This window comes from Ceratotherium simum, chromosome 9, assembly GCF_057802395.1.
Source record: "Ceratotherium simum simum isolate JZ-2026a chromosome 9, ASM5780239v1, whole genome shotgun sequence".
Lineage (NCBI taxonomy): Eukaryota > Metazoa > Chordata > Mammalia > Perissodactyla > Rhinocerotidae > Ceratotherium > Ceratotherium simum.
Window position 1 is genome coordinate 10,424,753 of NC_141908.1, and position 18,222 is coordinate 10,442,974.

The following is an 18,222-nucleotide window of genomic DNA, read 5'->3' on the forward strand; positions in this document are numbered from 1 at the left end:
TTGCTAGTGGGTTTGTAAAATGGAGCAGCTGCTGTAGAAAACAGTTTTGCAGGTCCCAAAAAGTTATACACAGAGTTACCACATGACCCAGCAAATTTCATGCCTGGATATATACCCAAGAGACTTTAAGACATATGTCTATATAAAAACCTGTTCACGAATGTTGACAGCAACATTATTCATACTAGCCAAAAAGTAGAAACAATCCAAATGTCTGTCAATTGATCAATGGATAAACAAAACATGGCATATCCAGATAATGGGTCATAAAATGGAATGAAGTACTGATTCATGCTACAATATGGATGAACCTTGACAAATTACAGTAAGTAAAAGAAGCCACACACAAAAGGTCACATATTACATGAGTCTATTTATATGAAATGTCCAGAATAGAAAAATCTATGGAAATACAAAGTAGTTTAGTAGTTACCAAGACTTGGGGGGGGGGGAGAATGGAGAGTGACTACTAATGGGTACTGGGTTTCTTTTTGGCTGACGAAAATGTTCTGGAATTAGCTGGTGGTGATGGTTGTACAACTTTGTGAATATACTGAAAACCACTGATTTGTACACTTTAAAAGGGTAAATTTTATGGTATACAAATTATATCTCAATTTTTTTTAAAAAAAAGTACTGATACAAGCTACAAGATGGATGAACTTTCAAAACATTATGCTGAGTGAAAGAAGCCAAAATATAAAGGTCACACGTTGTATGATTCCATTTAAAGGAAATGTCCAGAATAGGCAAATCCATAGAAACAGAAAGTGGTTATCAGTGACCAGGGGTGGAGCGGGGTAAGCAGGTACGAGGAATGACTGCTAATATGTAGGGTTTTTTCCTTTTTTTGGAGTGATGAAAATGTTCTAAAATTATATAATGGTGATGGTTGCACATCTGTGTGAATATACTAAAAATCATTGAATTCTACACTTTAAAAGGGTGAATTTCATGGTGTGTGACATATATCTTAATAAAACCGTAATATAAATTTTTAAAAATTTAAGAATTTAATTGAAAATATGGGCCCTTTGAAGAATAATCTTAAAAAGAGCCTTGTATTGCCAATTAACAGCTTCAAGTTCAAATGATTTTAAATCTAAAAATAAAAATACTAAAAGATTTTTAGTATTAGGTTCTCTTACATTCATACTAATTATCTTAAAATAGAGAAAATGTGAAACTTTGCCTATGCTTAACAACAGTGTCCTTTTAACTCCTTCCCAAAGAGACAAATACATGACTTAAAAAAAAACGCCACCATCCAGTTAAAGTCTCTGAATACCACCATAAAGCATCTCAATTGCATAGTTCTGAGCTTTCAAGGTTAAAACCAATAAGAGTTCCACTGTCTCCTTTGACACTAGAAGTCAGAATGTCCTGATATGACTGCATACCCCCGTGCTAGTGAAAAGTGTGCTTATTATTAGCACATTAGATTACAACCTTGATGTTTACATTTTTCCATTAAAAATAAGAGATCCCCAAAGTCTCGGTATCTTTTAAGATGAACCATTCTACCGACCTTGCAGGGCTACGTGTGATTCAGCTTCAGAGGCCCAAGACATACAAATCTAAGACAAACTTCACGCAGACCCCTTCTTACTAAGCCCCGTCTAAGCTGCCTTTGCCAACCACTGCAAGTATGAAGTGGTTGCTGCCAAAGTCTCCCCATCACCAACCTCACTTTACCAGAAATGGCAAATAGTCTTAAAAAAAAAAGAAAAAAGTCTTAAAAAGTCTTCAAGTATTTTAGGCCAAGAACAAAAAGGTTAAAATCTCCCTGCAATTTTTCCCAAAATCAGAACTTCGACAAAAATAAAGACTTTGGGGATCGTGGCTCCTTCCATAATCCAATTTTCATGACAATTCTACCATATAAGCTAATTACTTTACACTAAGGGTAAAGCATTGGACCAAGAACAGTCTGAATGGCCCGTGAGACCTTAGACAACTGGCACCCCCAGGACAGGACTCAGTTTCCTTTTCTATGAAATCAGGCTAGACGAGCTCTCTCAGGCAGGAGTTACCATACCTGGCCACACATAGAATCACCAGGAGAGCTTCATAAAGAGAGAACAACTCCAGAAATGTTATTCAGAAAGTATTTTTTTAAAAGATCCCCCAGGAGATTTCTATGATCAGCTAGGTTTGGGAATCACTCCTAAGATCTCTTCAAGCTCCAAAATTACGGTTCTGGAACCGTAACTGTCCAATACAGTAGCCACTGGCCATGTTTCAAGCCACAGGCATTGGACAGTATATCGAACATCTGCATCATCGCAGAAAGTCCTATCAGACAGCATTGTTTTGGAAAGTCAGTTAAAGACTTCCCCAAACACACATCACTCTTCTCTATTCCGTCCTTGCTCTGATTTTATTTTACCATTTCTTCAATAACTGCTGCTCTCCGGTCCTCAGATATGTTAGCCCACGAGAAAAACAGACTAAGATCAAGCAGAGCTTTCCCTTGTTTCTCTGAAGAAACTAAGAAGAAGAGAAAAAACTCTCGATTCTTCCACATGCATCTTTTCCCCTCCCTCTTGCCATACACACACACAACAAACATACATAACAAAAATGAAAAAGCCAGGTTAGTCTCTTGTGGAGTCAGCAGCTGTGCTGAGCGGGGTGGATCCTGGTCTCAAATCTCTGCCTCTAATCCAGGGCTTCTCAACAGCAGCACTGCTGACACTTTCCTCTGGATGATTCCTTATTGTGGGGTCTCTCCGGTGCGCTGTTGGATGCTCAGCAGCATCCTGGCCTCTACCCACTAGGTGCTCGCAGTACCTGCCCCCCAGTTGTGACAACCAAAAACTTCTCCAGACATTGACAACTATGCCCTGGGGGGAAAAATCGCCTTCACTCATCTCCTTTAACAAACTGCTCCTCACATCCTAGCTCCTTCATCTTAATTCCTCTCCTCACCCTCTCTTCTTCCTTAGCCTCTGTTATAGAAGAAAAATAAGGAATTTTTAGTAAGCAAATCATGTTATTAAACAAAACAAGCAAAGACTTCCCAAGCAGACTCCGAAACTTGCCTCTCTTCTTTTATACAAAAATGTTTCGGGTAAATTAAGCAGATTCTGCTAGATTCTCCCACTTTGGCTCCTAGTATAAGATAAAGAAAAGCAACCACCAAAAACAAAAGTTTCTCATTATAAGATATAGAGGGGTATAACCCAGAAGGAGATCAAGGTTTTGGTCCAAAGCTTACTCATCTTGGGGTCCCTCTTTAAGAAAAAGAACACAAAATTACCCGCACAATATTGGATATAAAAGTGAATACCTAGAATGAGAAAAGAAATCATAATCCATTACAAATTTTTTTAAATGGACAAACACGGTGGTGAACACACCCTCAGGTGACCCTCAGTGAGTCATGCATTTGTATGATGCCCTCCCCTCGAATGCAGAGGAAACCGTGACTGGTTCTAACCAACAGAACACGGCAGCGGTGATGATTACCCTACAATTACACTTCCTTATAGAAGAATCTGTCTTAGCTAACCAGGGAGACCTTCCTGCTGGCTTTGAAGAAGCAAGCTGCCATGGTATGAACCACCTATGGAAAGGGCCAATAGCAGGGACCTGTGCGCGACCTCTAGGGGCTGCGGGCCTCCATCCCACATTGCAAGGAACTCGGCCAGCAACCAGAGAGCTTGCAAGAGGCCCCAAGCCCCAGTTGAGCTCACAGCCACAGTCAATACCCGACTGCAGCCTTGCGAGACCCTGAGCAGGAGCCAGCTAGCTGTGCCAGACTCCTGATGCCTGGAAACCGCAGAGGACAAATGAGCGTTGTTTTAAGCTGCTAAATTTATAGTAATTTGTCATACAGCAATAGAAAACTAATACAAATAACCATTTTACATCACAAAATCCAGCAAAATAACATATTTTTACTGACCAACCGCCTGGCGTTACCTCTGGAATACCTTCCTACTTTTGTTTGTTTGCTGTATACTCTTTGATTATCTTGTGATATGCCAAATGATTCTGAAATACTTCCTATAAAGAATAAAAAAGTAATTGTCTCTTTTCAAGCATAGTTGATCCAAATTTCTATTGACAGAAAGGTTTTTCCACTTCAAAACTTCTTGACATCACTAGTAATGAAAGTTTTAGGACTATTCTCAAATTTAGGAAACCTCTATTGAGCTTCCCTGTAAGAAGCTGTAAGATCTAGAAGAACTTTCTAGATCAGTCTATAGCTCCATAAGTTTTAACCCTTGTTTCTCCTCCACTGCCACATACTTTCAGTGCCAGGTGCCATAGGACACGTTCATACCAGAATACACCCCTGACCCTGCACCTCACATCACAGTGCCAGGTGAGTCCACACAATGGGCAGTGGGAATATTCCTGGAAGCCATTCCTATACTAGGACAGCTAGTAATAACTTAACCATACGCCAAGGGGACTCCCAACCACATAAATGTATACCACTAATCCCCAGATAAACATATCCTTAATTCAACTTCCCTCAGCTAGATCCCGAAAATGCCCATGACCACTCCAACACCACCCCACACGAGAAGAAGCTGGACTGAGGGAAAGTCTAGTGCAAGGAGACAATGATCTTAACCAATTGTGGTTACGATATCTTTCTCTCGCAAATTTTGTAAAGCACATGCCCACGTGCATGCGATGCAAGTGAGAGGCCCTGCAGTTGAAGCTCCGGTCTGAACACTCTGGCAGCAATGGCCGCACCAGCAAACGGCCATCAAGGAATCAAGACAGCGCTGTCACACTGGACTCAGCACCGTTACACTATGCACATGAAGTGATGTAAATTTTGGGCAAGGATGGTGCAAGCTTTACCTTGCTGCACGGGAAAGAACCATATGTCTATCACTTGAGAAAAGACTAAGTCTTATGACAACTTAGCGCTCCCTCTCAATATCTCCCACAATTGACTGTCACAAAGCTAACTATCTGACCTGTTCTCTAGAAATACCTGTACAAAGGTCCCTCCCTTGCTCCTGTCAGAAAGAAAGTTCAAAGTATGAGAAAGCTCAAAGCTCACAGTCATGTATCGCTTAACAATGGGGATATGTCCTGAGAAATGCATCATTAGGCAATTTTATCATCGTGCAAACTTCACAGAGTGCACTTACACACAAACCTACATGGTAGAGCCTACTACACTCCTAGGCTATATGGTACTAATCTTATGGGACCACCGTCCTATATGCAGTCCCTTGTTAACAGAAATGTCGTTACACAGCGCATGACTGTTTAACAATGGAGATAATGCAAGCAGGGACACCTCATGTGCCTGCCAGAGTTGAAATTACTTATTGAAAATCAGCAATCCAAATCTTATGCTGGTTACACCCCTATAAAGCTATTCAGAAACCACCTTAACAAAAATTTGTCCCATGATCCTCTGTGCACATGGGGGAATAGGCACATGAACACAGCTGGAGAAGGGACATTGCTACTGCAGACTCGATGCTGAAGGCAGCCGTGCCTGGGTGTCTTACCTCATCGTACATGAACTGAAGCGTCAGGGCCGACTTGCCAACCCCTCCACTGCCGACCATGATCACCTTGTGCAGGGCCAAGGAGCTCTGGCTCTTACTCTTGTTTGCAGCCATCCTGCTGGTTTTCTGAGGTTGTGACCCACGGACAGAAGACCCAGGTGAAGAGCTGCCGATGAAAAAGACACATTTAGAGGCAGTGTGGTTTCTACCCAAATGAAATTCACATGCTCCAGAAAAGCCTAACCCAGATATTCCAACAGCGAAGTAATGCTTCTAGGCTCCAGGCAGAGATACAAGTCCTCCAACAACTCCAGAAGTCACTGACCACAGCAGAGCCAGAGCGAAGGCAAGACGAGCGAGAAGAAATGGAGACAGGCATCCAACGCCCCGGACTGTCCTGGAGGACAACTCCCACTAAAAATCGACACCTCCTCAACAGCGCTTCACTGAGGCAGAGTGACCCAAGAGCTCTGAGTCCCAGCCTCCTACTGTCACCCCACGCCACCCGGTGCCACAGAGAACACCAGAGCTCAGGGACCTCCATCTCCACCTCCCTATTCTCACTCCTCTCCTCCCCTGTACATCTACCTCCCAACACACACACAGCCCTCCACGCGGACTACGGAGGTGATCTGAAAAGAGAGAAGTAAATGTGTTCTTTATAATAAGTACCCCTTCATGACATATGACAGCGTTAAAAGAAGGAGAAGTAAATTATTTACTCCAAGTGTATTTAAAGTGATGAAGTAAAATGAGTTAAACTTTTCTAAAATAACAAAATCAGTTTAACGTCATCAGAAGTGAGATAAAATGAGTAGAGCGCCCCTGGAATTGTGAGTTGATAAAGTATTCCGAATAAGTAAATTTAACAGATACCTGGAACTTATTCTAACCCAACTGCCAATTTTTATTTTAACCAATTTGTATGGAAAAATCTATTTCACACATGCCAGAGTAAGGAAAAAGGAGGGGGCAAGGCTGCCTTGTGGGCCTGAGTCTGGCTCTGCCCTTTGTGAGTCATGTGACCTAGAACCAGCTAGTCAATTTCTCCAAGCCAGTTTTCCTATCTGCACGAACAAGTAAACCACCTACCTTGCAGGATTTTTCTGAGGACTCAATGCGATAGCATGTGTGAAAGATCTAAGCACAGGGCCTGGCACACAGTAGGAACTTGATAAAGGTCAGTTTCCTTCCTATCAAATTTTAAGAGGATTTTTTTTTTCCAACGACAACTTGACAGGCTCCTATTTCCAATACTGCTGACAAAGTAACTTGAAAACACCCCCAGGAGAAAAATAAATAAATACACACAACACACACACAAATCACTGGGGAAAATAAAACAACACTGTCCTAAACCAGTGGTTCCTGTCGTTGGCTGCACAATGGAATCACCTGGGGAGCTTTACAAACATCCTGATGCCTGGGCCCCACCCCAGAGACTCTGATGGAATTGGGTTGGGGATGCAGCCTGGGCACGGGCTAGGCTTCTAAAGCTTCCCAGGTGCTTACAGTGTACATCCAAGGTGGACGCAAAGCTGAGCTCAAAAGAAGGCGAGAAATCCCCACGCTAGGGTGGAAAAAACCAGGGCAGTAAGAGCTGTCATTCCTGCAGTTCTGGACGGCTGCTGTTCTTGGTAACTTAGGATTTAACACACAGGGCTAGGAGAACAGACGCCCAAGCCAAGTGGGAGTTAGAACTGGGGCCTCTTCCCAATTGAGAATTGAGAAGCCAAGACCCTTGGAGGAGCACACCTTCAGGTAAAGAATGGACTAGAAAATATGTGTCCACCAACAGAGGACGATGACAAGGAAGCTTGTCTGCCTGCGCCCTGGCTGTAGGGAAGTGTATCTTGAAAATCTGTAACCACGGCACTCTTCCAAAGCCAAGAAATTAACATTGAAAGGAGTCCCCAGCCAGTCACAGCGAGGCAGAGCACTAAACACAATCTCTCTGGGGACAACATGCAGTTTAGACTGCTCAGGACTCCCACAGCTAAAGCCCACAGACAAGAGCTCACAGCTCCAACCTACGAAACACCTAAGAAAATCATCATATGCGAGAGTCAGCATCCATTACACGCAGGGCTTTTCAGACAGCTATTATAAAAAGTATTAGTTGATCATTTTTAAAAACAAAATCAAAATGTGAGAAAAATGACATCAAAAGATCGGGAGTTGAACAAGAATGACCCTGTGAATGTTTAAAATATTTTTTTAATTATTTAAAATGAAAAGTAATAAAACTGTAGGGGAGGGAAAACTACTGTTTTTTCTCTACCCATCTTTGGTTCATTGGCTGGGGCCCTAAAAATAAGACTGAAAAAGAAAGATGAAGAAAAGAAAAACAACAGAAGCTTATTAACGAGTGCATCTCACATACACACAGAACTCAGTGATGAATAACTCAAAGCGGGTGGTTAGAACTTGGGCTTATATAGCTTCTTAACAAAAGAACAATAAATTTTGTAGAGAAGTGACAAGACAAAGGAAAGGGACTTTGAGCTTCTCGGGCAGCACATTGTCAGAAGGTAAATTTATGGAACTAATGGAAGATAAGGGTTGTTTTAGCAAGATCTGCTGTTTGGATTCCTTTGGTTCCCTGGGCTGACAAGTGTCTGGCGTTGTCTCCAGTGATCAAGAACCGTCCTGCCCTTCCTGGTATAGAAGGGAGGGCAGAGAGTTTTTCTTGTGTCTGCTTTTTCTCAATTGCCTTCAGCTCAAAATAGTCCTTATGTCAGAGTGGCATATTTTGGGGCGGCATACTCTGAACCCTTTCAATGCTCAATAGAAAATTTAGCAAATACACAAAAACTGTCTTTAAAATAGAAAAAAAAAAATCACCTATGATCCTACCACACAGAGATGTTCACTATTAACAGTGTATTTCCAGCCAGTATTTTAATCTATATATTCCTATATTTAAAACCTATTTGAGATATTTATGTAGTTTTGCATGTTATTTTTCACATATTATACCTATCTGTCTTCTTAAACAGAGTAGACTGAACATAATTAAACCTTTTCTTGATGATTTAAGGATCATCACCACCACGGAGATCAGTGATACGAACAGCCTTGGGCTGCTGAGTGGACGGACTGCCGTCTCTGCCTGCTCTCCCCCTCTACACTGGACCATCAGTTTACGTGCCTATGCCAAGCTTTCTTTCCACTCCCCCTTCTCTAATTATGTGCTTTTTAATAAGTGTTCTAAGCAATTAACTAGGTAATTAAGCACATTTGAATTGTGACTAAAATAGAATAAATGGGATAAGGAGCGGGCCTCCCCAGAAGGCTTCAGTTTAGGAAGGTGAAAATGCTTTCGGCCTAATTTCTGGTCCACACTGTTTCCCATAGAGCTGAGGTTTGCGCATGAGGTTGAAACCTCCAGACCATCAATCTGTCACGCAATTCCCCTGAGGCAGCCTTGCTTCTATGAATTATTATAGTTGTATGAAAATGGAGAAATAATTTTCCAGGGCGGGGGAGCTTTCAAACACATGTAGAAATATCTAATTCCGAGCTATTATTTTCAAAAAACAAAGTCAATTTCTCTAGAAGAAACCATAATAAATAAATTGGAAGACTATTCAACAAACCCACAGATATTTTGCTTAAATATCTATGCTCAAAGCTCAAAAACTGAAATAACCATGGTGGATATTTCCAATCCACATAACTGCTTCCATCAACTCGACTGGATGAAGGGAAAGACAGGGGAAAGGCAGAAGGGCCAGCCAAGTGCTCACCCCCGAACCACTCCCGGAAACTGGAAATGCCGACCTCCAGAATCCTGTTATTGGAGAAAATAAACCCCTACTTGTTTAAGCCACTGTTACTCTATTTATTGTTGTTGTTTTTACTTGTACTGAAAGCAACATAAGAACTGAGATTTGAAGGAGTTGACTAGTTAAAGAGAGGAGGAGAAATATCAGGAAGGAAAAAAAAACAGCAAGGCTTAGGAAGTTGGTGTTGATGATTTAACGTTTATAATAGATATGCCTAGCCAATAAATGTGTTCTTCAAAAATAACATATATAACAATAAATTTGTTCTTAAAAAAAAGTTTTCCTCAACATTTTATTATGAAGAGTTTTAAACTTTCAGAAAAGTAGAAAGAACTGCACAGTGAACCCACACACCCACCACCTGGATTCTACAGTTAGCATGTTGCTGCATTTGCTTTATCACAAACCCAGTCATCTGGCATTCCTCTACCTACCCATCAAGCCATCTTATTTTTTGATGCATTTCCATGTAAGCTGTAGACATCCATATATTCATTCTTAACTTCAGCATAGACATCCATTTTTTACAAAGCAATTATACCTCCCCCACTGCCTTTGCTAACAATTTCAGAACTCGCTCTAAAGGTCTTGCAAACCTCCTAATCTCTTCAATGACCTATTGGGTTCACAGCCAACACATGAAAGCCACAACACAGACCTTCCAACAAGGGGAATTTGGGCCCATAACACCAAGTCCTGGCATGGCTCTCTCCTCAGAGTCAGAAGCCTTTTACATGGGACTTGAGAAACACACCAACAGACGTCTCTACCTACTGACAGGCACGCTCTGTAGTTTCATTTTTGAAACTAAAACATTTAAGCACTACTTTGTGCCAAACTAAGGTCTCTGCCCTTAGGAAACTCAGTCTCCTAACGAAAGATATATAAATCAAGCATTTTAAGACAATTTGTCACATGCTATGATCCAGATGGCACAAGGTATAATGGAAAGCATAATGAACCTTGGGAAAAGAGAATCAGGAAAGGCTTCCAAGTTGAATAAGAGTTCACTCAGCAGATGGGGGTGAGAGAGGGGAGCTTTCCTGCATAACAGAGAGCACGAGCAAAGCAACAAAGGCGTGAAACATCACAGTGGGTCCAGGTACCACATGATATTGAAGCAAAACGTATGGGTGGGGAAATGACTGGGTGATGTGTCCCAAAAGACAGACATGTTCATCTACAAATGGGCCTAAAATGCCATCTCAAGAAACTTACCCTAGAGAAAATGGGGAGCCACTGCAGGGTGAGTCCTCCAGCCCAACTTAGCATATAAAGCATTGGACCAACAAGAATAAACATACCCTCTAGTACAGAAAAACAAGACACTCCAAACTGAGAAAGCTTCATTTAGATGGCATGGCAGGGAGGCAGGGAAGCTGGGAAATGGTTTTTCTATGTAATGTGCTATGATACATTAATATTAGATAATGGCTCTCTACCACTTAGAATTAATTCAAATATCAGAACACATATTCATTTGAGAAGTAAAATTTTGACAGCAAATCACATCACAGTATAGAAACCATGCAAACGTGTGTTAGAAGGAAGGGGGTGGCTTCTATTGAACCTCAGTCCCATAGGCTAATAACGTCATTAGTCCTTCGTTAAGCCAGGAGAAAATGAGTTGGTAGGTAGAATCCAAATGCCACCTTGTCTGTATCATAGGGTTGTCATGAAAATCAAATGAGAATCTGAAAATGCAGAGGAAAACTTACTCCTCCAGTCCCCCTCATAAAATTCAAGTGTCCCGGGGGCCAGCCCCATGACCTAGTGATTAAAGTTCCGTGCACTCTGCTTCGGCAGGCTGGGTTCTTGGGTTCAGATCCCAGGGAACAGACCTACACCACTTGTTGGCCATGCTGTGGCAGCAACTCACATACAAAGTAGAGGAAGACTGGTATGGATGTTAGCTCAGAGCTAATCTTCCTCAAGCAAAAATAAATAAATAAATTCAAGTGTCCTGGTAATATGGTACACAAAAGCACATGGAAAACCATCAAAGTCTATACACATGCAAAGAACTGCATTTAGCACCTTTTCTCCAGATAGTATGATTTGAAGGTAACCAATAGGATATTACTAATAAGCCATAATCATAATATTTGAGTCTCCCAAAATATCATTCATATTTTTAATCCTTTGATTAACAAACAAAAAGGAAAGCAATCCTAAATCTGGGATAATTTAAGCACCAAAATAATTATGGACAGTAATGAAACCAGACCAGTGAAATATTAGGAATCCATGAATCCATACCTACAATAAATATTAAATAAACAAGGGAGAAGGGAAGGCTCTTGCTTACCATAGAATGCCAAGGCAGACTGATAAATTTACAGGATGTGCCTGACTTGGAAAATCAAAATTTTGCAATGATCTTTACTGTAAGATTGGTTCGGGCAAGAATCATCAATAGATGCTAAATGTAAAGGAGAGAAATGGATGAGAAACAGGGTATGTGCACGGTCTTCCAGTGTCTTCATAGATTACTTGTGATTCAGAATCTGCATTTTTACAAGGGCACCATGCCAAGTGTCAAGGCAAATCCCAATTTTCATACCACTTACTGTTAATAGTCCATATTAGGAACAACCCGATCTAAATTAGGGTCATGAAGGACCCTCCCCCAAAAAACTGTGCTCTCAAATACGAAGTAACACAGGAAACAGATGGATTGCAGGGATTGTAAATGCTGAATAATGAAAAAGTAAACTGCAGTGACACCATCTATTAGTAGGCGTCATTTCCACTAGTATTGAAAACAACATGGAATCTCCTTATTTCTTAGCATCCAACACCAAATTATTACATGACAAAATAAACTACGGGACTGTATATGTGAGTATGCCAGACTGTATATGTGAGTATGCCAGTGCATGTAAGAATGACATGACATGTTGACAGCACCTCCCTTCCTGCGCTGAATCCCTACATCACTGTCATTTTAATGACACAACACAATCCTGTGGTCATCTGTAAACAGTCTCTCATATGCACTCCTTGGCTGGAGAGGCAGTGTGTTATTCACATGCGTGTCTCCTGGACCTACAACTCTGACCCACAGTGTATTAGAGACCTAGAAATGCCCAGAGAATGAATAAAGGAACAAATGAATGAATGAAGGGTTTTAAGAAATAAAAATGAGAAATAAAAAAAGAAATAAAAATGAGGACACATTTTAAACAATCTTCCATAACACATCCCATGCCACATTTCTCATCAATGTTCCATTAAGGAAATGTTGTCTCCTGAGTGTTCTAGTGTGAATATTGACTCTAGAAGGTAAACCATTAAAGTAACAGCCATCCCCAGAGGTTCTTTTTGTGGTTTAATAATAAATGCTGTTAGCTACAAAATCAATCATAATTTTAAAATACACATGCGCGCACACACACACATGCTCAGGAGCCAATTTGAAGAGACTGGTCAAAGATGGACAATTAAAGATCAATAAAGATAAATACAATGGATTGAAATACATCAAATTTGTTCACAACGATACTAAAAAAGCACCTTACTGGTCACCTTTGGAGGACTAGTGAAACAACTCATTATTTTAAAAATTGGTAAATAAAGGGAAAGAATTAAGTTTATCTTGCTGGGCTGGCCTGTGGCGTAGTGGTTAAGTTCGCACGCTTTGCTTCGGCAGCCTGGGGTTTGCAGGTTCGGATCCTGGGCGCGGACCTACGCGCCGCTTGTCAAGCCATGCTGTGGCAGCATCCCATATACAGTAGTGGAAGATGGGCACGGATGTTAACCCAGGGCCAATCTTTCTCAGCAAAAAAAGGAGGATTAGCAACAGATGTTAGCTCATGGCTAACCTTCCTCACAAAAAACAAAAGTGTATTTTGCTTCTCCCATATAAACTGTACCAATGGGTGACCAAATAATAGTGAAGCAAAGTTTCCCTTTACAAAATATTCTAACAAATCAAGGAATGATAGAATTTGGGCTATTATCATTTTTCAACTTCTCATGAATTAAGAAATCTAGGGGCCGGCCCGGTGGCACAAGCAGTTAGTGCACGCTCTCCACTTCAGCAGCCCGGGGTTCCCAGGTTCGGATCCCAGGCGCGCACTGATGCACTGCTTGGTAAGCTATGCTATGGCGGCATCCCATATAAAGTAGAGGAAGATGGGCACCGATGTTAGCTCAGGGCGACTCTTCCTCAAGAAAATAAAAGGGGGGAGGATTGGCATTGGATGTTAGCTCAGGGCTAGTCCTCCTCACAAAGAAAAAAAAAAAGGAAATCTAGGCACTGAGCATCAACGGCTGCTAACATTACAAAAGACAAGACAAGCTGACATTATAAGCATCTTGAAAAAAACACATAACCATCAATGATGTAGTCTTGCCAAAAAAAAGCTTCTAAATCTAACTAGCAATTTACCAGAGATACACTAGACAGAGGAATATGTTGAACATCACCCCAAAGACACACCATCAGCAATGTATAAACTGTAGGAAGCTCAATGGAATAAGCCACCCAGTTTCTTCAACAAATAGATTACAAGAAAAAAGAGAGAATGAGAGGAAACGTATAAATTATGAGACATAAGAGAAATATCAACTGATTGAAACATACAGACCTTATTTGAATCATAATTTGAACAAACACACACATGAGAAAATTGAGGAAATCTGAACCTTGACTAGATATGATAATACTAAGGAATTATTCTAAGAAAAAAAAATTTCAGGGGCCGGCCCGGTGGCATAGTGGTTAAGTTTGCGCACTCTGCTTCAGTGGCTGGGGGTTCGCAGGTTCAGATCCCAAGCACAGACCTAGGCACTGCTCCTCAGCCCAGGCTGTGGCGGCATCCCATATACAAAATAGAGGAAGATGGGCACAGATGTTAGCTCAGGGCTAATTTTCCTCAGCAAAAAGAGAAGGATTGGCAACGGATGTTAGCCCAGAGCCAATCTTCCTCACAAAAAAAAAAAAAATTTCAAGTGACTTCATTTAACCTCATTACAAATGAGGTGATTTGCTTCAAAGTTACCAAGGGGGAAGAAAATGAGTAGGGATATAGATGAAATAAGATTAGCCATAATTGATGGTTGCTGAAGCCAACTGATGGGTACAAGGTAGTTTCTTATACTATTCTCTGTACTTTTGTATATGTTTGAAATTTTCCACACTAAAAAGTTATTAAAAACAATGAAGACAAAAATATAGGTGCCTGGGTCCTACTCCCCTAGAGATTTCAATTTAGGAGCACGGAGTCCTGGCACCTATGTTCTTAGGCTGTCCAGATGATTCCAATTCACACCTAGATTGAAAACCATTCCATTAGACTTTAAGCTCTTTGAGTACACATTCTGTATTTTGTTGACCACTATCTCACCCATTACCTATCACAAAAAACATACCTAAAATATTAATTAAATGAATTAACTAAGGTTGGAGCCATCTTCTCACCTTAATTCTATAAGAAGTGGAATACTCATTTGGACGGAACCATGAATCTAACTTCAAATGGAATTCTTATTCTCTAATAACTACCAGTTGACAGTCTCAGAGTCAACATTACCACTTTTGTTTTGGTAAGGGCCATGGTACATTGCTATCCTAAGAAAACTGATTCACTTTTCACAATCTGATTCAAAATTATTTTTGTGGGTTTTCTAGTATCTAGATGGAGATGACGAAATATCATGGCTCAACTCTCTGCTGTTGTCCCTAGAGACAATCTCTTTATTTTTCATTAAGCCCATCAAGTGAATGGTCTTCCTCTTCATATTTACCTCCTAACTAGAGACCCTTATTCATCATATAGTCTTCTATTTATCCTCTGTTCTTCAAGTTCAAGTACAATCATTTCCATATCTTCATTCTACAGTTTTAAACTCTTCAGAAATAGAGGAGAACTCTAAGGAAATCAGAAAGAAATTTTTTAAAAGACTGTCTTGGAAAAGCATAGAACTTTACCAAAGATAGGACAAAATAATGAAGATTTAAAACAATATGCTCCCTTCAAGTAATGAAATAAATTAAAAGAAACAAAAAAAGTGATTTTGATTTGAGAATGCATTCTTGGATTTTCACAATTTAGAACAGAACAGAAACTCTAGAAACCAGGAAACAGATTTTTAAATACTTTATCAAATTCCATGAATACCTAAATTTTAATTTTTACTAAATCAGGTTTGGAAGATTGTTAGTACATTTGTAGCAACTTTTTGCAATCCTAGCTTAAATAATCCATAAAAACAAATAGATAAGCCATGTTACATCTGAGTTCCAACTGAAATGCTTATTTTCGATGGACACACTCACAGGAATAACGTTAGTTTAGTTTCTTGAGGACGGTCCAGTTACCAATCTTTACATTGAGTAAAAAAGTGCTAATTGCTCCATCTTCTTTCAAAAAAATCCAGAAATTCAATTCAGGACAATTTTTTAAAGATTAGCTTAAACACTCCAAATCTTTCACATTATGTGGCGGGAGAAAGTATCTATGGCACGATTCCATATCTCCAGATTTAATGTCATTGAATCACACTTACATCACCCCCGTAAAAGAACAGGCATATACTTTCATATACTATTTCATTTCTTGCCATAAATCACTAAAACTTCTCTGAAGTCCTCCCAACTCTCCTCCAAAATAAAAAAGCAAAGGACTACTGAAAGCAATAACAGCACATTAAGAACAATAACAGGCCCTTTTGGCAAAAGTACACCTAGTAAAAACGAGTTTTAAAAAGATTTCACTAAATAACAAATTACATATTTTTCCAAATATGTCATTTAAGGTACCGTCTGCCTAGCATCCCTTTTCTAGAAACTGCTCCCCTCCACCATCCTCATGGTTATTACAGGAGATGGGTTAGGATGAGGGAGATAAGACATGCAAGGGTAGTATGCGGCCCCACCTCCCAGGAGAACCTTACTGATCCCAAGGAGGGCACTGGACCTGAGCTACGGTATGGGTCGGAGACGGAGAGGGCTGGGTCCCCGATGGCGACAGCTGGGTGGGAGCCCCAAGCAGAAGTGAGAGAGTAGCAGGACATCTGTGGCTCTTTAGACAGCGTACTGTCCCTTCCAAAAGGAAGGGCAGCTCCTCGGCACCAGCTGATTGCTGGGATTCAGGAATGTCAGACTTCTGATTTTTTAGGAGATGCTAGAAATTTGGATTTCTATGTGAAATCTCCCCTTTTAAATGTTAATAACTAAATCAATTTTTAAAAGCACTGTGAGCAAACAAAGCATGTCTGCAGGCCACCCATCTTTACAAATTGACAGCTCTGTTTTTTGCCAAGTAGTAAAAGCTGATCCACAGCAAGGAAGACACAGAGCCAGCACATGGAGAGAAACACCATGCGAGTCTTGGCAGCCTGCGGGGTGCTGGTTCCAGCTGCTCCTGAGGCCCGGCTGCATCCTCGGCCCCTTCCTCGGCTCGGTTTTTCATTTCTCGCCTGAGCAGTGACACCCGCTGGTAACCTCCCAGTAAACCCCCCTCTGTGGTGTGTGCTTGGTTACCTTAGGTTCCTGTCACTTCCAACCAAGGGAGTCCCAACTGACCGCACAGATGGCTTTGAAAGGACACATACAATTCACGTCCCAGGAATCAGACCAAGGCAGGGCCAGGAGGAAAAACACAAGGACACAAAAAAACGTCATTCTGAGGGAATAAAGCATGAACTCTACATATAGCAACTCCAGCTGAAGGTGCTTCCAAGGAATTCAAATATTCTGCCCCCTGGTATGGTTAGGACTTGTCCACAATGAAAGAAACTCTAATAGACAGTAGCTTAAGCAAAAAAGTTATTTATTGGCTCATATATCCCCATGTCCAGGAATAAAGCTTGCTGAAGGGGCTCAAATGAAGTCTCCAGAACCCAGTTTTTCCCTCCTCATCCCTAGTCTCCACCTCTCCAACCTCATCTTCCCCACCACTGCCCCTCCCAACCCCAAGCCACTTCACAGTCAACATTCACAAACCTAATTCCTTCTCCTGAGGGTCTCAACTTCAGGGTCACTTCTTCAGAAAGGCCTGCCTGGACCTCGGCACCTCCAGCAGGCCCCTCTCCAACGGCCTCCATCTTGGCCCTTGCTTCTTTCTCTGCGCTGACCACACCTTGCAATCCCTTCTTTTTCTACTTCCTGACTTTTCGCTTATTTCTTCCACTACAATTAAAGCTCCATAAGGGGCCGGTCTGGTGGCTTAGCGGTTAAGTGCGCGTGCTCCGCTACTGGCGGCCCGGGTTCGGATCCCGGGCACGCACCAACGCACCGCTTCTCCGGCCATGCTGAGGCTGCGTCCCACATACAGCAACTAGAAGGATGTGCAACTATGACATACAACTATCTACTGGGGCTTTGGGGGGAAAAAAAGGAGGAGGATTGGCAATAGATGTTAGCTCAGAGCCGGTCTTCCTCAGCAAAAAGAGGAGGATTAGCGTGGATGTTAGCTCAGAGCTGATCTCCCTCACAAAAAAAACACAAAAAAAAGCTCCATGAGGGGCCGGTCCGGTGGCTTAGCGGTTAAGTGCGTGCGCTCCGCTGCTGGCGGCCCGGGTTTGGATCCCGGGCGCGCACCGACGCACCGCTTCTCCGGCCATGCTGAGGCCGCGTCCCACATACAGCAACTAGAAGGATGTGCAACTATGACATACAACTATCTACTGGGGCTTTGGGGGGAAAAAAAAGGAGGAGGATTGGCAATAGATGTTAGCTCAGAGCCGGTCTTCCTCAGCAAAAAGAGGAGGATTAGCACGGATGTTAGCTCAGGGCTGATCTTCCTCACAAAAAAAAAAAAAAAAGCTCCATGAGGCAGGCACCAGGTCTGCCTTTTTCCCCCTTGTATCCTTGTATTGTAGGAATATTTCCCTATATTATCATATATAAATCATGCAGCAACCTCAATAACATGAATTTTACCCAAACTATAGTCATCATAAAATCTAGTAGACTGTAAATTTAACACTTGGGTTCA

At 41.4% G+C, this 18,222-nt stretch overlaps 1 protein-coding gene across 8 annotated transcripts in view; it reads right to left on the reverse strand.

Moving 5' to 3' along the window:
* The window catches only part of RALB (RAS like proto-oncogene B), a 42,708-nt gene that overhangs the window by 11,262 nt on the left and 13,224 nt on the right, over window positions 1–18,222 (reverse strand). For 4 of the 8 annotated variants that reach the window (XM_004423907.3, XM_087435039.1, XM_087435037.1 and 1 more), the window contains one exon: window positions 5,490–5,655. In XM_004423907.3, coding sequence (XP_004423964.1) covers window positions 5,490–5,603 — 114 coding nt within the window. In that variant the 5' untranslated portion in view covers window positions 5,604–5,655. Of the gene's footprint in view, window positions 1–5,489; window positions 5,656–15,028; window positions 15,154–16,766; window positions 16,820–18,222 lie in introns of those variants that run through there. The other 4 variants (XM_087435044.1, XM_087435042.1, XM_087435041.1 and 1 more) reach the window with 2 other exon arrangements.